This window comes from Phytophthora infestans, genomic scaffold (assembly GCF_000142945.1).
Source record: "Phytophthora infestans T30-4 supercont1.2 genomic scaffold, whole genome shotgun sequence".
Lineage (NCBI taxonomy): Eukaryota > Oomycota > Peronosporomycetes > Peronosporales > Peronosporaceae > Phytophthora > Phytophthora infestans.
In genome coordinates, this window is record NW_003303757.1 from 1,477,999 (window position 1) to 1,499,425 (window position 21,427).

Genomic DNA, 21,427 nt, shown 5'->3' on the forward strand with positions numbered 1-21,427 from the left:
AGTTAATTAGTACAGCAGTACTACGAAGCCTAAAACATCATTCTAAACTCAATAAGTACTAAAGTTTCGATTGAGGCCAAAATATAAGTCACCAGGGCCTATAAATTTTTTCAACAGCTCCTACGACGATATAGTACGTATGTGCTCATCGGCGCCTTTTGATTATGCTAACTAACGCGTACACAGGCAGCGCCCTTTGCGTGGCCTTGCATACCGACGCTGAAAATGAGAGCAAAATGAAATTTAAGCAGTGCTTTTAAGTACGATGTGTAGACCACATATAATGTGTAAGAAACACAATGTTGATTATAGCCAATGGGGGCCGCCTTCGCTGCGCTCGACAGATTTTTAGCGAATCGAGGCCGCCTTCGCTGCGCTCGGCAGCCAGTAGAACGCCCGCATTTGCGTTACATGAATTAACCCTAGCCGCGGACGGACGTACGGACGGACAGACAACTCACTCCACTAGAGGGGTAAGACTAGCCGTTCGCCGCCGCTACGCGGCGGATGTGGCAGGCTGTAGTCCCAGGGAAAATGGGCTCACGCCTTCGCTGCGCTCCGGCGTAAACATGTTTTATGTAAACGTTATGTACTAAATGCATATGAAATTGAACATTCCTACTCCGAACCAAAGATCTGCCTGTAGACAATGTTCTGGGCGTAGACCCCATCCTCCTCCTCCAGCTTTGGGTACTCGACCAGCGCCTTGAATCTTGATCTTGAAGTAACTCGCGACATCGCAACGTACAGCTGCCCGTGGGAGAAGCAAGGCGTAGCAAGATACAGCCCCAAGTACTGCACCGTTTGTCCTTGCGCCTTGTTAATCGTCATCGCAAAGGCCGGTTGGACAGGAAACTGCTTGCGTCTCAAATGAAACGGAAAGCTCCGAATGTCTCCGTCACTGATGAAAACAATGCGGGGAATCAACACATGTTGCCCTTGTCGCTCACCGGTCATAATTGTGGCGTGGATGACATGTGGCTTGAGGGCTACAATTCGAAGCCGTGTTCCGTTGCACAGCCCTAGATCTGGATTCAGGTTCCGCATCATCATGATAGGCATTCCTACCTTGAGGGTCAATTTGTGGGGAGGCATTCCACTGATATTCATCGAGTGGAGTACCTCCTGCTCGAAGAAATTGCCATCACCGTCGTCTTGTACAGAGTCGGAAGACATGTATTCCCGCGCCTGTCCAGTTAATCGATCGGTCACCGCTTCATTGATGCGGTGCACGATTGCGTTCGTGGTCGTGAGGATCGTTCGGTTAGCGAAATACTCATCGGTAGCAACTTCGGGGTTATTAATCTCGCCATACATCTCGTCGATGATCCGATCCATGCCTCTTGGAATAACGCCCGGACGAATTTCCTGGTCCTCATCGTCAGGCACAGGTGGATTCTCAATCAGCATATCGCGCGGGATCTTCATGTAATCGTTTCCTAGGGAAGGGTTTACATCATGCCTTCCCTCCCCGACTTGCAGCAGGAACTCGGAGAACGCAGCCATTTCCTCAGCAGTGTCTGCAGTATCAGCTGTGCGCACTCGCATGTTTTCCGTAAGACGGAACGTCTGGAATTGGGGCCACAGCCTAGACGACTTGAGGCAAGCGTCAATTGTCTCGACGGGTGTGCCATTCTTAACGACCGGGAGAATCTGGCGGAAATCTCCCGAAAGTACAAACACTTTCCCCCCAAAAGGCTCGGTGTCGTTGTCAAGTATGTCCCGCAGTGTTCGGTCTACTGCCTCGAATGCGTGGCGATGGGCCATAGGTGCTTCGTCCCAAATAATTAAACTTGCATGCTTAATCAACTCCTGAATGTGGGAGTTCTTCCTGATACCGCACGTCGAGCTCTCGTTCAATTTCAAAGGGATCTTGAATGTAGAATGAGCTGTCCTACCACCCATGAGCAAGAGCGAGGCAATACCGCTAGACGCCACAGCGATGGCGATTTTCTCCGAGAGTCTGACTTTGGCCAGTATGTTTCGAAGCAGTGTAGATTTTCCAGTACCACCCGGGCCATCAACAAAAAATAGTTTCTTGCCTTCCTCCGGGCATTCAACCGCTTCAATAATCTGGTCGTAAACCACCCGCTGACTTTCGTTTAGCTGATCTTCTGTGTTTACAATCGCCTCCAAAGCTGACGCATCGTATCCAGTGAGCTCACGTCGAAGTAATCCATTTTGGCGAAGCGCTTCACGAATCAATGTTGGGAACGACCCCAACTGAGGAAGCTCGTCGAAGTCAGCTACCGCATACCCACTCGCTTGAAGTAGTTCTTGAATGCTCATCAGCGTTTCAAATTCGACCAACGCCGACTTGAAGGGGTCCATCAAAGCCTGATGTTTGCGTGCGAAGTCTTGGGAAAGATCCGCGAAAAACCGATCCCATAGAACACCAACATTTGCTGGAGCTGAATACACCAGAATGGTGACGAAGAGCTGGCGTAGTTGATACGGCATTTGGAACTCAGCCGCTTCCGTCAAACACGAAACCCACTCGTTGTCATTCTCCAAGTAGCCAGCCTCCCGCGCCGCAATTTGGAATGTTGGGCAGACAATTCCGTTAACCGTTCTCAAGTCTTCAAACGACGTTGGACCTCTACGCTGACAGAGCAGTAGCCGAAGGTAGAACCGCTCCATATCTCGAGGAGACACGTGAATCATGCGACCAACAGCAGCTTGATACTGTTTCCGGCGAACCCACCTTTTCGGTTGCCCTTTCTCCGGCGCTTTCCAGCAGAACTCTTTGGGGATATCCTGATACAACATCGTCCTGGCAATATGATTCTGAGGCTCTTCACTCGCACACAACTCAAAGAATCTGGTCAGCATCGTGTGACTACCACGTTCCAAAACCGCCTCCGGGTTTTCCGTCTCGCGAAAGCAAATTGTCTGGCCTGACTCGAGATGAACCGTCAGCTGTGTCACCGCATGGGTTTTCCCCTGAATTGTGAAATCGAGCAGGCGCATGCAAGCTTCCACCGGAGAAATGTACCGGGCGCTCAAGAAACGTAGAATCTCATTTGGTTCTCGACGCGCACTCTGCTGCCCTCCTCGGACTTCTTCCACAGTGAGTATAGCCATGTCGGGTCCTTTGTACACATACTTGTACAGGTATTTAACCGCAGTAATATCCGTGCACACTTCGACATTGATGTGGCAGTTGTACTTCTGGGATAAGTACGGGTTGTACGGTACAACCCACTGGTTGATCGTAGCATTGTCGTATTCTCTGCCTTTGAACTTTAGAACACCTTCTTGCTGTCGACGTCGTCTGTACACTGGATATCCATTGGCATTGGCTTGTGTAACTTCTGCTAAGGGCTTCGGATATCCTTTGGTGCACTTGCCGTCCTTCATACACGCGCAGGAAGGGTTTGCAGGCCCGCATGGACCATGGAGCATGCATGACATGACCGTCTCATACAGCTGAGGGTTTGTATCCTTATCTGGGATCTCAGCGCATACCATCTTGTCTACGATCTCGCGCGTTCGAGGTTTGTCTTCGTCAGCCAAAATAACCAGTACGTGAGCGTGGGGGAGGCCTCGTTTTTGAAACTCGACAACGTAAATCCGCGCGCGCACTCGTCCCAGAACGCCTTGGTTTAAATCGTCAAGCGTTGCTTGCAGTTTCTGCTGCCACACGCGAGCCACGATGTCTGGTCGATCTTGAGCTGTCTGGATATCGGAAGGTATCGCTTCAAGAATCTCGTCCCACTTAGGGTTGCACGTTTCAGTCAGGAAGACGTCGGGCCGTCCATACTCCCGAACAATTGCCATCGAATCTTGATACGACTTGTACATGGACCGCGGGCTACCCAGGTGCGAAGCCGGTAGTATGATACGCTTGCCAACCTGATTAAGAAAGTGGGTTGGTCGTGCTCTACTGCCTCCGTCCCGGTCCGGGTGCACCAATCTGTTCTGGGCCCGGTCATATTCCGACAGCAGCACTTCTCCTTCCGCCAGAGCCAAAGTATCCTCATTGAGCAAAGCGTCTTGAACACCCCTGTATTGATCGGCGCGAAGTGTTTTCTGATTGTCGGCCACCCAGCGAAGCTGTTCTTGCTCACATTTTGCACGCTGATCTACACACCACTGCTGAAATAGACGCCCACCTTGGTGGAGAGCGGACTGATCATCCACTTTCTGATGAAGGCGGAACGCGACGTGTTCACGAAGCGACATCGCCTTCTTGTTTCGATACTCAGCACCATTGGCGAACTCGTCTGTGTAGGTCCAGCCCTTCTCTCCATACGGAAGGAGAAGCGGGTATTGGAGTGGATCGTAATCGGCGTGAGTCTCGTACAAACGTAACAGCCTTTGATCGCGTGTAAAGAGCAGTAGATCCCGAGGCTGAGCCAGGTTGCCATCCTCAATGAGGGTCGCAGCCACTTCAGACACAGTGGGGCGGTTATGCGTCCTCGGTCGCGAGGAGTTGTCATGTAGACGGAACACCAAGTCTACTGGAGTCTCCGTGTTGTGTTGACGCACTTGCTGCCCAAAGTGGAGGAACCGTTGCGCTAATGGGTTGTGCTCTGCCATCATTTTCTCGATGTCTAGTAGTGCAACACGATCCAGATCCGCGAATATACCAAGACGTCGCTCCGCGCGGCGTTGCATGTCTGGATCCACAATGTAGATCTGCGCAAACTTGGGTGCTACTCGCGCGCCTGTCCGACGGTCTATGTGGGGGAGGAGAGATCCTAGGTAGTGCCCCATAGCCCCTTGAATGCGATATGTGTACACCCCGTGTGTACCCGCAACGCTCTCGTCTTGATGCACATTTTGAAACGATCGGTTTGAGCACGAAGCACCAATCGATGTAAACGCGAAGGCTTGGTTGTAAGCACGAATTTGACGGCGGAACTCGGGATCTCCGTACAGCTGAAGCAGCTTCCGTGGCGCGGGGTGCAGTGGAGGCAGATTTACCCTGCCTGCGAGACAGCATGATATCGCAGACTCCCCAGGCCACTTCCAAGCATTGCAGATCGGACAAATCGTTGTAGCCGGGAGCTTGTGTCGACCATTGACGACGTCGTAGCCCGTAATCTTTGATGCGTCGAAGTCTTCGAGGGAAATAAGAGCATGTCCATGACGGGCACATTGTCGTCTAGTGCGCACCCGCTCGAGCTCGTACTGACGCTCGTCTTGTGTCTGCTCAGCTCGTCGATCAGCATGCCGTTGTCGGTTTAGCTCGCGTTCAGCCACCATGCTCTGGTCCGACAGGTTTGCTCGCCAATGCGCATGTTGTTGACGGTTAAGCTCGCGTGCATGCTCCTGTTGCTGTCCCGACATCTGTGCCCGTCGACTCGCATGTTGCAGGCGGTCTCGACCGCGTACGGCTTCCCGGTCTGGCTCCCTTAGCTCCGCTCTGTGTGCTGTTTGCTGCTGTCGATTCTGCTCCCGCTGCTCGTGAAGCTCTTCTCCGCGTAACTGAGCTCTTCGGGCACGTTTGCGCTCAGCGTCTTTCTTCCTCGCACGATCACGCTGAGATAGTGTCATATTAATGCGCCTGGTTCGAGCTCGCTGTGCGTCGCGTGTGCGTTCGCGATCTGCCTGCGACAGTGTCCTATTAGCTCTTTTGTCGCGAGCTCGCTGCGCAGCCGAGACCGGGACATCTTCTCGATCCGCTGATCCAGATACGACAGGTACTGTAAATAAAGCCGTATCCTCAGTTTCAGCTTGGTACGCCGCCTCCATTTCAGCCGCAAACCGGCGCTGAAGTAGCACAGGATCGGACTCTTCTGTCTTTTCCTCCCGCTCTTCAATACCGTTGGCTTGACCTTCCGTAAATTCCGTAACCGCCGTAGCTTCTTGATGCACACTGAGGGCCTTCAGCTCTTTGTTCAAGTCGTATCGTTTCTTTCTGCGCTTGGTCTGACGTCGTTTTCGTGCATCCTTTTCCTCTCGCATGGGTGTCGCGTTAATGCGCTCGTTCTCGTGCAGGGCCTCCTCGAGTTCCTCGCGCGTCCTCTTTCGCTTACTCCGAACCATAGTTCTGCGAACACGTAAACGTGACGCGTTAGACAATGTCTAAGTACACCGCACGTAGCAGTAGGTTTTCATAGAGTAGTGTGTTGGAATACGCGTACTACCCGGGATTGCTTGCCCCCATCAAGGTTATCTCCGATCACTTATCCCACAGTCACGGGCCGTGAGGCCCGGAGCGGTTTTAGTTTGCAAATTGTGCAGTCGAATCTTCAGGGTTGGGCCCCCGGATAGTACTGTAGCTTGAGATGCGATATCCTTTTGCCAAAAGGCGGTCGTTAATTGCAAAGGCTGGTTATTGATAGGCTATGACAGCCCCCATCCCATCTGTCGGTTAAAAGAGGCCAGTTACGGTACCCCTCCTGACCAACTGCACGCACGCAATGTGCGTGCCCATCAATAACCATTAACGACCGGCTCAACTGGTTCGCTGTCGGGTTTGCGGTCAATGGACCAGGTGCCAAATGTGCTCTCGCGCAGAGTGAGCGGTGGGATAAAGCCCCAAGAACCAAGAGGGCTCTGGAACTAAATCCCCATAGCACGGCTACCTACTTGCAGGATAAAATCCCGCAAGTTATAAGCTACCCCCTAAGCAGCCCCAGGAACCTCGGACTATCTGTGTATGTGTATATTGCTAGCTACTAATGCAAACTAACATGCATACACGCAGCGTACCTTGAGTAACGTGGCGTTCCGCGGCTTCCGTTTTGAAAATGGGGGCAAAATGAAATTTGAACTGTGCATTTTAAGTACGATGTGTAGACCACATATAATATGTACACCACATATAGCAATTTTAGCCAATTGAGGCCGCCTTCGCTGCGCTCGGCAGCCAGTAGAATGCCCGCATTTGCGTTACATTTTAGAACCCTACCCTCGGACGGACTGACAGACGGACGGACAACACACTCCACTAGGGGGGTAAGACTAGCCGCTCGCCGCCGCTACGCGGCGGAGTGGCATGGTTTGTTGGAGATGAGGTGGCCGCAAATTTTGTGCTTCTTGGTGTCGCGTGTTTTGTGGGCGTCGTTCAACCTAGTACGTCGTGGTTTCGTGTAGTCAACCACTTAACTATCCGTAATCTCATGTGGCTTTGTACAATATCGTCGTTTGGTACGTTTCCGTTACCCCGTACTACAGGTTGAATGTCGTGTTCTTCAATGGGTTGTGCTCTTCCGTGTTCTACTTGGTTTCGTGGCTCTCTGTTCACCCGTGGTCCACGCTGTTTGTGGATATGCGCTCTCTTTTGAGCTTATGCACTTTAGTACAGCCTCTTTCGTGGCTCCTAGCTATTATCTGTTCTCAAACGTTTACGCGGGCTGTACCGATTTCGTGATACATAGGCATTCGTGGCCGTTGGCCTCCCATCGCCGGTACTCTAACCAAAGGGTGCTATTCCGTGCTTTGGTGCCTCCATGCAGTCGTGTGGTTCCGTCGCCCGTGCATCGTGATCTCCTGATGAAGTGTCATCGACCGCGGTATCACGCTATCGTGCAATCGCGGTGTGGTTATGCTTTCTATGGTATTGTGCACGTGTAGTGCATCTGCGTTGTCCGTGTTATCGTGCTCTACGATGCCATCGTGCTCCACGGTGTGTAATCGTGGTCATACCAAGCCCACCCCTGTGCATTTGGTGGGCGGTCCGCAGTCCGTGCAATCGTGTTATCATGTACTGCTGTCCTCCGTGGCTCGGTAAGCTCAGGTTCTACACTGGTATGGTGCTCCGTGACTCGGTGATTTCGCGTGGCAGCGTGTTCTCCGATGGTTTAGTGGATAACCCACCGTCCATGCTGTCGTGTTATCTCTGGTGTCGGGGCTGGGCTTTCGTCTGTCTTATCGTTAGCTACCGTAGTGTCGCGCTCCGTGGATCGGTGAGCTCATGTTCTACCTAGGCATCGTGCTCTAAAGATTGATGATTTCTGATTTCCCGTATCTGATCTCCTGCGGGCTCAGGTTTGGTCGGTTGACTGTGCTCCATGTTTATTCGTGGTGCTGTTAGAGAATTGTTTCTGTGCACTCTCACCGGTACGTGTTCTACCGTGGCTTCGAACGTCCGTGCTCTTCTGTAGCCCGTGCTTTTCAGCATGCTGGGGTGTCTATGTATTTAGTTCCCTTCCGTGGCCCGTACGTTCCTGTCATGTTCTCTCCATATGTTCTTTTCATGGCTGCGTGCTCTTTCATCTTTCATAAAACTTCGTGGTTTGCATCGGCTAAGTCTTCTATCATCGTACATGGCCTTCCGTGCTTCGTGTTGCTCTTCTATCCCATCGTGTACATAGTGTAGGTCGGTATTCCTTCGTGTTTCGTGTCCTTGCTTAGACATGTGCATCCGCGCCAGCTTAATCACAAACGCTGTTCCCATTTTGTTTGATGTACACAACGTATATTGTTTGATGTACACAACGTATATTGTTGGAAAGTTCACATAATATCTGAAGGTCGCACACTACGCGCGCAAATACAAAGGAAGACAATAGTTTATTACGGAGGTGCAGGGGTGTAAGCCACAATAGTCATATTTTAAAGTTTTCACATTATTAATAATAGTAATACAATTGTTATTTATTATTAAACGCTGATATAATTATTATGTGTACTACTACTACAAATGACTGCAAGCAAAAATATGAAATGCCTTGATAATAGTACTAAGAAAAATAATATTGTAAGTTAAATTAGTACAGCAGTACTACGAAGCCTAAAACATCATTCTAAACTCAATAAGTACTAAAGTTTCGATTGAGGCCGGAATATAAGTCACCAGGGCCTATAATTGTTTTCTCCAGCTCCTACGACGATATAGTACGAGTGTGCTCATCGGCGCCTTTTAATTGTGCTAATTAACGCGTACACAGGCAGCGCCCTTCGCGTGAGGTGGCGAACCGCAGCTAAAAATGAGAGCAAAATGAAATTTAAACGGTGCAGTTAAGTACGATGTGTAGTCCACATACAGTAAGTACAGCACATAATATCTGTTTTAGCCAATGGGGGCCGCCTTCGCTGCGCTCGGCAGCTTTTTAGCGAATCGACGCCGCCTTCGCTGCGCTCGGCAGCCAGTAGAACGCCCGCATTTGCGTTACATTTTAGAACCCTACCCTCGGACGGACTGACAGACGGACGGACAGCACACTCCACTAGAGGGGTAAGACTAGCCGTTCGCCGCCGCTACGCGGCGGAGTGGCATGGTTTGTTGGAGATGCGGTGGCCGCAAATTTAAATGCTTCTTGATGTCGCGTACTTTGTGCGTCGTTCACCCCAGTAGGTCTTGGCTTCGTGTTCTTAGCCACTTACCATTCCCGAAGTCTCATATGGACCCGTATAAAATCGTGGTTTGGTACGCTTCCGTTCCCCCGTACGACAGGTTGAATGTCATGTTGTTCAATGGCTCGCGCTCTACCGTGTTCTGCCTGACATCGTGGCTACTGCTGACGCGTGGTCCATGCCGCTTAGTGGTTATACCTCCTTTTTAAGCTCATGCTCTTTAGTACGGCCTCTTTCGTGACTACTAACTATTCCCTGTTCTTAAACGTTTACGTGGGTTGCACCAGCTTCGTGGTACATTTCGGCCGTTGGCCTCCCATCGCCAGTACTCTAGACTAAGGGTACTATTCCATGGATTGGTGCCTCCACGCAGTCGTGATGTTCCGTCGCCCGTGTGTCGTGATCTCCTGATGAAGTGTCATCGACCGCGGTATCACGCTATCGTGCAATCGAGGTGTGGTTATGCTGTCTATGGTATTGTGCACGCGTAGTGCATCTGCGTTGCCCGTGTTATCGTGCTCTGCGATGCCATCTTGCTCCACGGTGTGTAATCGTGGTCATACCAAGCCCACCCCCTGTGCATTTGGTGGCTGGTCCGCCGTCCGTGCAATCGTGTTCTCATGTACTACTGTCCTTCGTGGCTCGGTAAGGTCGGGTTCTACACTGGTATGGTGTTCCGTGGCTCGATGATCTCCGGTCTATAGCTCCCATGGCTGTTTGGCTTTCCATGGTTAAGTGGTTGGGCCACCGTCCATGCTAGTGTGTTCTTCGTAGTCTCGTGGCTGGTCTGCCGTCTGTGCAGTCAGGTTCGAATGTAGTATCGTCCTCCGCGGCTTGGGGAGCTCAGGTTCAACACTGGTATCGTTCTCCGCGGCACGGTGATTTTACGTCTATAGCTCTGCGGCTGCGTTCTCCCATCGCTTAGTGGCACAGCCCATGCTATCGTGCTAGCTTGTGGTGTCGCGGCTGGTCTGTCGTCCGTGTGATTGTTAGGTACCGTAGTATCGTGCTCCCTGGCTTGGTGAGATCCGGTTCTACCCTGATAACGTGCTCTAATGCTCGATGACTTCTTGTTTTCGGATTCCCGCCGCTTCATGCCTGGTCCGGCGACCGTACTCCGTGCTCTTCCGTGGTGCTATGGGAGAGTTGCTGTCCATGCACTCTTACCGCTACGTGCGTACTCTTCCGTAGCCACCCTTTTTAGCATGCTGGGGTGTCTGTATATCTATTTCCCTTCCGTGGTCTGTACGCTCCCGTCATATTCTTGTCCCTCTGTCCTTTCCATAGCTGCGTGCACTTCCGTCTTTCACGCTACGCATACAACTTCGAGGTTTGCATCGGCTAAGACTTCTATCGTTGTCCATGGCCTTCCGTGCTTCGTGTTGCTCTTTTATCCCATCGTCTACATAGTGTGGGTCGGTGTTCCTTCGCGTTTTGTGTTCTTGCTTAGCCTCCGCGCTAACTTAATCACAAACGCTGTTATCATTTCGTTTGATGTACGCTACATGTATTGTTGGAAAACTCGCACAATATCTTCAGGTCGCACACTACGTGCGCAAATACAAAGGAAGGTGACACTTTTTCCCGGAGGCAAGCCACAATAGTCGTATTTAAAGTTTTCACATTATTATTTATAGTAATATATTTGTTATTTATTATCAAACGTTGATATAGCAATTATGTGTACTACTACTACAAATAACAGCAAGTAAAAAATGAATTGTATTTAAAATAGTACTACGCAAAACAGTATTGAAATTAAACTCATTAGAAAAGTACTACGAAGCCTAAAACATCATTCTATATCCAATAAGTACTAAAGTTTCGATTGAGGCCGACATATAAGTCACCAAAGCCTACAAAAATTTGCAGCGGCTCCTACGACGATATTGTACGTGTGTGCACGTCGGCGCCTTTTAATTCAGCTAACTAACGCGTACACAGGCAGCGCCCTTCGCGTGGCCTTGCATACCGCAGCTGAAAAAAAAAGCAAAATATAATTTGAGCGGTACATTTTAAGTACGATGTGTTGACCACATACAGTGTGTGCACCACATAATTCGATTCTAGCCAATCGACGCCGCCTTCGCTGCGCTCGGCAGCCAGTAGAACGCGCGTATTTGCGTTACATTTTAGAACCCTACCCTCGGACGGACTGACAGACGGACGGACAACACACTCCACTGGAGAGGTAAGACTAGCCGTTCGCCGCCGCTACGCGGCGGAGTGGCATGGTTTGTTGGAGATGCGGTGGCCGCAAATTTAAGTGCTTCTTAATGTCACGTACTTTGTTAGCGTCGTTCACCCCAGTCAATCTTGGCATCGTGTATTTAGCCACTTGCTTTTCCGTAGTCTCAGTCGGCCCCGTATAATATCGTGGCTTGAAACGTTTCCGCTACTCCGAACTACAGGTTGAATGTCGTGTTCTTCAATGGGCTGTGCTCTTCCGTGTTCTACTTTGGTTTCGTGGCTCTCTGTTCACCCGTGCTCCACGCTGTTTGTGGATATGCGCTCTCTTTTGAGCTTATGCACTTTAGTACAGCCTCTTTCGTGCTTCCTAGCTATTCTCTGTTCTCAAACGTTTACGCAGGCTGTACCGCTTTTCGTGATACATAGGCATTCGTGGCCGTTGGCCTCCCATCGCCGGTACTCTAACCAAAGGGTGCTATTCCGTGCTTTGGTGCCTCCATGCAGTCGTGTGGTTCCGTCGCCCGTGCATCGTGATCTCCTGATGAAGTGTCATCGACCGCGGTATCACACTATCGTGCAATCGCGGTGTGGTTATGCTTTCTATGGTATTGTGCACGTGTAGTGCATCTGCGTTGTCCGTGTTATCGTGCTCTACGATGCCATCGTACTCCACGGTGTGTAATCGTGGCCATACCAAGCCCACCCCCTGTGCATTTGGTGGGCGGTCCGCAGTCCGTGCAATCGTGTTATCATGTACTGCTGTCCTCCGTGGCTCGGTAAGCTCAGGTTCTACACTTGTATGGTGCTCCGTGACTCGGTGATTTCGCGTGGCAGCGTGTTCTCCGATGGTTTAGTGGATAACCCATTGTCCATGCTGTCGTGTTATCTCTGGTGTCGGGGCTGGGCTGTCGTCTGTGTTATCGTTAGCTACCGTAGTGTCGCGCTCCGTGGATCGGTGAGCTCATGTTCTACATAGGCATCGTGCTCCAAAAATTGATGATTTCTGATTTCCCGTATCTGGCCTCCTGCGGGCTCAGATTTGGTCGGTTGACTGTGCGCCATGTTTACCCGTGGTGTTGTTGGAGTATTGTTTCTGTGCACTCTCACCGATACGTGTTCTACCGTGGCTTCGAACGTCCGTGCTCTTCCGTAGCCCGTGCTTTTCAGCATGCTGGGGTGTCTATGTATTTAGTTCCCTTCCGTGGCCCGTACGTTCCTGTCATGCTCTATCCATCTGTTCTTTTCATGGCAGCGTGCTCTTCCGTCTTCCACGCTACGCATACAACTTTGTGGTTTGCATCGGCTAAGTCTTCTATCATCGTCCATGACCTTCCGTGTCTCGTGTTGCTCGTCTATCCCATCGTCTACATAGTGTGGGTCGGGGTTACTTCGTTTTCGTGTTCTTGCCTAGTCACGTGCCTCCGCGCTAACTTAATCACAACCGCCGTTCCCGTTTTGTTTGATGTACGCAGCATATATTGTTGGAAAGCTCACACAATATCTTGAGGTCGCACAATACGCGCGCAAATACAAAGTAAGATGATACTTTCTCCCGGAGGCAGTGTGGGATGCAGGGGTGTGAGCCACAATAGTCATATTTTAAAGTTTTCACATTATTATTAACAGTAATACAATTGCTATTTATTATCAAACGCTGATATATTTATTATGTGTTCTACTACTACAAATAGCTGCAAGCAAAAGTATGAAATGTCTTGATAATAGTACTACTCAAATAAAATTGTAAGAATAATTATTAGAGAGAACTACGAAGCCTAAAACATCATTCTAAATGTAATAAGTACTAAAGTTTCGATTGAGGCCGTAATATAAGTCACCAAAGCCTACACTTTTTTTCAACAGCTCCTACGACGATATATTACGTGTGTGCTTATCGGCGCCTTTTAATTATTCTAACTAACGCGTACACAGGCAGCGCCCTTTGCGTGGCCTTGCAGACCGCAGCTGAAAATGAGAGTAAAATGAAATTTAAGCGGTGCTTCTAGGTACGATGTGTAGTCCACATACAGTGTGTACAAAACACAATGTTGATTTAGCCAATGGGGGCCGCCTTCGCTGCGCTCGGCAGCTTTTTAGCGAATCGACGCCGCCTTCGCTGCGCTCGGCAGCCAGTAGAACGCCCGCATTTGCGTTACATTTTAGAACCCTACCCTCGGACGGACTGACAGACGGACGGACAACACACTCCACTAGAGGGGTAAGACTAGCCGTTCGCCGCCGCTACGCGGCGGAGTGGCATGGTTTGTTGTAGATGTGGTGGCCGCAACTTTAGTGCTTCTTGGTGACGCGTGTTTTGAGAGCGTGGTTCACCCTGTAGATCTTGGCATCGTGTATTTAACCACTTGCCTTTCCGTAGTCTCATTCGGCCCCGTATAATATCGTGGTTTGGAACGTTTCCGTTACCCCGTACTACAGGTTGGATGTCATGTTCTACAGTGGCCGTCGCTCTTCCGTGATCTTCCTGGCTTCGTAGTTCCCCGCTCACCCGTGGCCCACGCTGCTTAGTGATTGTCCTGGATTTGTGGACTCATTCTCTCACAGTGCTTAGTGGTTGTGTGCTAGCTCCTTTGGTCTCATGCGCTCCCGTAGTACGACCCTCTTTCGTGGCTGCTAGATATTCCGTGTTCTCAAGGGTTTACGTGGATTCCACAGGCTTCGTGTCCATAATCATTCATGGTCGATAGCGTTCCATTTCCGGTACCCTCGCCAATGGGTGATCTTCCGAAGTTTTCTGTCACCTGTGTGCCGCGCAGCCCTGTGGTGGCTCCATCTACCGCGCTATCGCGTTATCGTGCAATCGCAATGTGGTTATGCTGTCTATACTATCGTGATCGCATTATATATATTTTTTGCCAATGTTATTGCGTTCTACGATGGTTCCGTGTTCCGCGGTGTGCAATCGTGGTCTCCAAAAGCGTTTCCCCGTGATTTTGTGGCTGGTCGGCCGTCCGAGTAAACGTGTTTTAATGAAGTATCGTCCTCAGTGGCCCGGCGATCTCAGGTTCTACAGTGCTATCGTGCTCAGTGGCTCGGTGATTTCCCGTGGCTGCTTGTTCTCCCATGGTTTAGTGGCTGTCCCATTGTCCAAGCTATCGTGCTATCTATTGGAGTCGCGGTTGGTCTGTCGTCCAAGCTTTCGTTAGCTACAGTAGTATCGCGCTTCTCAGTGAGCTCCGGTTCTACCCTGGTATCGTGTTTCAATACTCGACGGCCTCCGGTAATGGTCTTCCGCGGCTTCATGTTTGGTCGGTCGACTGTGCTCCGTGTTCAACGGTGGTGCTATGGGAGAATATCTGGCCGTGCACGCTTATCGTTACGTGTTCTACCGTGGCTTCGAGCGTGCGTGCTCTTCCGTAGTCGTGCTTTTCAGCATGCTGGGGTGTCTATATAATTAGTTCCTTTCCGTGGCCCGAACGCTCCCGTCATATTCTTGTCCTTCTGTCCTTTTCATGGCTGTGTGCTCTTCCGTCTTCCACGCTACGCATACAACTTTGTGGTTTGCATCGGCTAAGTCTTCTATCATCGTCCATGACCTTCCGTGTCTCGTGTTGCTCGTCTATCCCATCGTCTACATAGTGTGGGTCGGGGTTACTTCGTTTTCGTGTTCTTGCCTAGTCACGTGCCTCCGCGCTAACTTAATCACAAACGCCGTTCCCGTTTTGTTTGATGTACGCAGCATATATTGTTGGAAAGCTCACATAATAACTTAAGGTCGCACACTACGCGCGCAAATACAAAGGAAGATGATACTTTTTCCCGGGGGCAGTGTGGGGTGCAGGGGTGTAAGCCACAATAATCTTATCTTAAAGTATTCACAAATAGTAATAAAACTGTGATTTATTATCGAACGCTGATATCATTATTATGTGTACTACTACTACAAATGACTGCAAGCAAAAATATGAAATGACTCAAAAATAGAAATATTAAAATAATATTGTAAGTTAAATTAGTACAACAGTACTACGAAGCCAAAAACATCATTCTAAATGTAATAAGTACTAAAGTTTCGATTGAGGCCGTAATATAAGTCACCAACGCCTACACTTTTTTTCAACAGCTCCTACGACGATATATTACGTGTGTGCTTATCGGCGCCTTTTAATTATTCTAACTAACGCGTACACAGGCAGCGCCCTTTGCGTGGCCTTGCAGACCGCAGCTGAAAATGAGAGCAAAATGAAATTTAAGCGGTGCTTTTAGGTACGAAGTGTAGTCCACATACAGTGTGTACAAAACACAAATGTTGATTTAAGCAATGGGGGGCGGCCTTCGCTGCGCTCGGCAGCTTTTTAGCGAATCGACGCCGCCTTCGCTGCGCTCGGCAGCCAGTAGAACGCCCGCATTTGCGTTACATTTTAGAACCCTACCCTCGGACGGACGTACGGACAGACACACGTCAGACTCCACTAGAGGGGTAAGACTAGCCGTTCGCCGCCGCTACGCGGCGGAGTGGCATGGTTTGTTGTAGATGAGGTGGCCGCAAATTTAAATGCTTCTTGATGTCGCGTACTTTGTGCGTCGTTCACCCAAGTAGGTCTTGGCTTCGTGTTCTTAGCCACTTACCATTCCGAAGTCTCATATGGACCCGTATAAAATCGTGGTTTGGTACGCTTCCGTTCCCCCGTACGACAGGTTGGATGTCATGTTCTACAGTGGCCGTCGCTCTTCCGTGATCTTCCTGGCTTCGTAGTTCCCCGCTCACCCGTGGCCCACGCTGCTTAGTGATTGTCCTGGATTTGTGGACTCATTCTCTCACAGTGCTTAGTGGTTGTGTGCTAGCTCCTTTGGTCTCATGCGCTCCCGTAGTACGACCCTCTTTCGTGGCTGCTAGATATTCCGTGTTCTCAAGGGTTTACGTGGATTCCACAGGCTTCGTGTCCATAATCATTCATGGTCGATAGCGTTCCATTTCCGGTACCCTCGCCAATGGGTGATCTTCCGAAGTTTTCTGTCACCTGTGTGCCGCGCAGCCCTGTGGTGGCTCCACCTACCGCGTTATCGCGCCATCGTGCAATCGCAATGTGGTTATGCTGTCTATACTATCGTGATCGCATTATATATATTTTTTGCCAATGTTATTGCGTTCTACGATGGTTCCGTGTTCCGCGGTGTGCAATCGAGGTCTCCAGAAGCGTTTCCTCGCGATTTGTCGGCCGTTCGGGTAAACGTGTTTTAATGAAGTATCGTCCTCAGTGGCCCAGCGATCTCAAGTTCTACAGTGCTATCGTGCTCAGGGATTTCCCGTGACTATTTATTCTCCCATGTATTAGTGGCTGTCCCATCGTCCATGCTATCGTGCTATCTCTTGGTGTCGCGGTTGGTCTGTCGTCCAAGCTTTCGCTATCTACAGTAGTATCGCGCTCCCCAGTGAGATCCGGTTCCACCCTGGTATCGTGCTCCAATACTCGGTAATTTCCCGTTTATGGTCTCCCGCGGCTTTATGCCTGGTCCGTCGACAGTACTCCGTGCCTTACCGTGGTGCTATCGGAGAATTGCTGTTAGTGCACTGTTACCGCTACGTTCTACCGTGGCTTCGAGCGTGCGTGCTCTTTCGTAGCCCGTGCTTTTCAGCATGCTGGGGTGTCTATGGATTTAGTTTCCTTCTGAGGCCCGTATGCTCCCGTCATATTCTGTCGTTATGTCCTTTTCATGGCTGCGTGCACTTTCCATATTTCACGCTACGTAAAAAACTTCGTGGTTTGCATCGGCTAAGCCTTCTACCATCGTCCATGGCCTTCCGTGCTTCGTGTTGCTCTTCTATCCCATCATCTACATAGCGTGGGTCGGTGTTTCTTCGTGTTTCGTGTTCTTGCTGAGTCACGTGCCTCCGCGCTAACTTAATCACAAACGCCGTTCCCGTTTTGTTTGATGTACGCAGCATATATTGTTGGAAAGCTCACATAATAACTTAAGGTCGCACACTACGCGCGCAAATACAAAGGAAGATGATACTTTTTCCCGGGGGCAGTGTGGGGTGCAGGGGTGTAAGCCACAATAATCTTATCTTAAAGTATTCACAAATAGTAATAAAACTGTGATTTATTATCGAACGCTGATATAATTATTATGTGTACTACTACTACAAATGACTGCAAGCAAAAATATGAAATGACTCAATAATAGAAATATAAAAATAATACTGTAAGTTAAATTAGTACAACAGTACTACGAAGCCTAAAACATCATTCTATATCCAATAAGTACTAAAGTTTCGATTGAGGCCGTAATATAAGTCACTAAAGCCTACACTTTTTTTCAACAGCTCCTACGACGATATATTACGTGTGTGCTTATCGGCGCCTTTTAATTATGCTAACTAACGCGTACACAGACAGCGCCCTTTGCGTGGCCTTGCATACCGCAGCTGGAAATGAGAGCAAAATATAATTTAGGCGGCGCTTTTAAGTACGATGTGTAGTCCACATATAGTGTGTAAAATACACAATTCCGATTTTAGCCAATGGGGGCCGCCTTCGCTGCGCTCGGCAGCATTTTAGCGAATAGACGCCGCCTTCGCTGCGCTTAGAACGCGCGTATTTGCGTTACATTTTAGAACCCTACCCTCGGACGGACTGACAGACGCACACCAGACTCCACTAGGGGGGTAAGATACATGGCGAAGAAGGAAAAGGAGACTGAAAGTACGTCGTCAATAAAACATTTCTTCATGATCGAACCTACAAAAGTAGGCGCTCTCATATTGCTATTGCTGCATTGGTTTACTTGGGATATTGACAGGAACTGACATCTCATTGATACGTTAAGGTTGCGGGAGCCACTCCGTCTTCCCTTATATTTAAAGGAAAAGTGTTTGTGTCCTCCTTTCGCTGGCCCGTTGTGGTGTTTCGTGCCAGAACGTGGCTTACTGTGGACTACGCGTCCTGAGACGATGGTGTTCGTTAAAGCGTAAATTCTACTGAGATGAAGTGACAAGTCAAACAGATAAGCAGGGCCTGGCAGTATCGCAAGTACAACGATTTGCTTTATAATTGGTGACGCCATGAACTATTTTGACCCAGCTTTTTGTTTTCTTGTTGGCAGCCAGCTATTTGCTAACGTACGCAAGGCTGTCGCTGTTTAGTCCTGGCTTAAGCGAGCTGAGAAGAACCGGCATCTCGTCCGAACCGATTGCTGCAAGAAGATGACTTCCGTACGCTGCATAACGGGGTGGTCGTCTGCTGTTGGTGCGCAGTCCGTAGCTGTTGCGCCGTCGCCGAAGAACCTGTAATGTGTGGAAAACGAACTCCTTCTCGGTCACACCGCCTAGCGACCCCGTCGGCTCTGGAATCTCTTTCTTAACATGACGGTGCTTGGAATCGAGGTGTTTGGCTTCGAGCAAGCCTCGAAATGTGTTTTCAAGCTCTTCCATATCCAATGATGACAGTGTCTCGTTCACAAGCGTTGTCCAAGCCTGAGTGAGCAGTTCAAGTGGCGACGAATGCATCGTAATGGCTGTTGCTCCAAGTGCCAAGGTCGGTAGATTTGTGCTGCAGCGTCGAGTGCTCATCCGGCTAACTGGCCTTTCCCTTATGACCTCATTGTCGGGTTCCGAAGCCTCTCGAATTTCAAGTCTCGTGGTATTGAGTGCAGCCTGTGCGTCTGCCAACTGCGTCCTAGCAAACGGTGATGACAGCAACAGCTGATGGCGGAAGCTCTCGCGCAGTTTGCTTTCAAGTCGCTGGTCGTATTTCATCCATGTGGTTGCAAACAGTGCGAGGAAGACGTCTACTGCGATACAATCGGCTGAACCGGTGTCTTCAATCGAGTCTAATCGCTGCACAGGGGCAAGTCGTGTAAGCCAAGCGTTGGTATCTTCCAGAATGTCCTGGTCAATAAACGGGAAATGCTGCGCTAATAACTCGCTTGCTAAACCACGAGGGAGTCCCCAATTTGCTTCGGTCGGGACTTCTTCCACCGCAGCGAGGGATGGCACCGAAGGGTCCAGCTCCAAGATGTCACCCAGTACATCTACAACTGCATTCAGTAGACAAGCCGACACATTTCCACCAATTGGCGTGGAATCAACAGGAGATCCGCCGACGTCGAAGGGGACGAGCTCGCAGAGTCGGCTGAAAAGTGCTAGTCGGATGTCAGAGGCATCAAACTGCTGTTGTTGTTGGAGATCTTGGAGATGATCATGCATCGCTGTCTGATCGTGGTGTTGGCGCTGGTGTGTACTGTGCTGAATGCGCTGGATTAGTTTTTCAGGCATTGCTGGGAGACAGTGAACTAGAGAAGTGGAGCCATCGACTGCTGCTCCTCGACGATGAGCGATCTTCAGCTGTTCGTGGTAGTAGAAACAGCTCTTGACGATCTCCATCATGTGGAAATCAGCCAGTGCTGGCACTTCGTAGCGTACGAGGAAAAACTCTTTCATGAACCGGTGAAGTGGTGTTCGGACAACGGCTACAGACACTGTGTGGTCATCGGAAGAGGGTGTATCAGCTCCGGAACGAGCAATATTGGCACTCAATACTCGTCGCCGTCGTAAAGTCCGTGCATCACACTCGAGCTTCTCGAGATATAGTCGTAACAAAATGCGGTTGAGCTGAGACTTTTCCAGAACGCGCTGTACTCGAGGTCGTGAGTCTAGTTGGGCTCGCAGAGTGGCTGGAATCACCTGATGTTTAGTGACTGCCAAAACTTCGAGGTTCACTGACTGTTGTAGCTGTTGACTATCTTCGTCCTCGTACTCTTCCTGGATCGACGAATGGGTTTGGATGGGGGCATGAGAATGTATGCCTTCGTTATCGGACTCATAGTCTTCACTCTCCGATTTCCAATGTGATGGCTTCTGACGGAATACCCCCTCGGTTTGTGTACCAACGGTACTTGCACTCAGCATTCGATGCATCAGCTGATGCTCTTCCTCCGTTGAGCCATAACGCCAAAGCAAGGCCACGGCAGTCGAGTTGATGAAGCGGTCCATTTCATTTAGCACTCGGGTATTGCGGTCCTCTCCCTCGAAAAGTGCCTGGAAAAGCTGCTCAAAGTCAGTTGAATAGCTTTCAATGGGATGCACGATTTCTATGCGTGTCAAGGAGTCTTCATCAACTCCGTACAGTTCACGCTCCTCCACGTCTCCAACTGCAGCGATGTCTTCACAGAAGTTGGACTCTTGTGCGACCACGTGTTCAACAGAGTTGGAGCTGTCGTAACGAGTTGCTTCCATAGTGTCGTGGGCATTCAGAACTCGATTTACGACGAGATGTAGTTGTCCGTTCTCCACAGCGAGACGGTTGGCACGTTGGCGAACCTTCTGTAGCTCAGCTCTCAGACCTTGTTCGCTCACTCGCTGGCGGGCAAGGTCGTCCTCATATCGCTGGACGATAGATGACTGTCGCTGTAGACCTTCTGTGTGGAAACGCTCAGCAAACGCGAGCTGGTCGCGGAGCTGCTGGGCCTCCTGCAACGCTGTAGTCGCCACTTGTAGCAGTACAAACACGTTGAGCGATGCGAGGTCCCAGACCTGTCCGATAAGACGGCACAGTCGCGGAGAGAAGAGTGACAAGAGTGATATCACTTCCTTGAGCATATTGGTGCACACTGTGTGATAGGACGAGCAGCGGGTGGGAATTTGAGCGCTGGCACCCGTCACAGCGGCATCCGTGGCGGCCGGAAGTTTGGGCAACTGGTCGATGCAGTCATGAATGTAAGACTCGAGTAGCTTCAAAAGGTGAACAAAAAGAGGTGAGATCAGTGGGTCTAAGCAAAAGAGAATGCGGCGTACATCCAAGTCGTGGCTAGTGAAGTGGTTAGAATGCATCAAGATCAGTTATGCAAAATTCTGCGACCATCAAAATGGGTACAGATTCTATTTTTGGGTTCTATTTTCTTTTTTGAAGTGAATTGCGCATTTTGACCATACTGCATTCAGAGCCAGGATGGATTTCTCTTCATCACAGACACGGGCTCAGCACCGCCACGCAACCCAGTCGCCCTCAAACCAGCGAAATGGCCATTC

At 50.0% G+C, this 21,427-nt stretch overlaps 2 protein-coding genes across 2 annotated transcripts; both read right to left on the reverse strand.

Moving 5' to 3' along the window:
* Nucleotides 1-618: 618 nt before the first annotated feature.
* PITG_22682 (helitron helicase-like protein) lies at nt 619-5,994 on the reverse strand (the record flags this gene model as incomplete). The annotated part of the gene is made up of 1 exon (XM_002908052.1): nt 619-5,994. One exon carries the CDS (start codon nt 5,992-5,994, stop codon nt 619-621), a length of 5,376 nt encoding a protein of 1,791 aa, XP_002908098.1.
* A 12,514-nt stretch (nt 5,995-18,508) lies between these two features.
* On the reverse strand, nt 18,509-21,229 carry PITG_01434 (uncharacterized protein; the record flags this gene model as incomplete). Its single annotated transcript, XM_002908053.1, has 3 exons — nt 18,509-19,869; nt 19,933-21,130; nt 21,194-21,229. The coding sequence occupies 3 exons, from the start codon at nt 21,227-21,229 to the stop codon at nt 18,509-18,511; spliced, it is 2,595 nt and encodes an 864-aa protein (XP_002908099.1).
* Between the last annotated feature and the right edge of the window lie 198 nt (nt 21,230-21,427).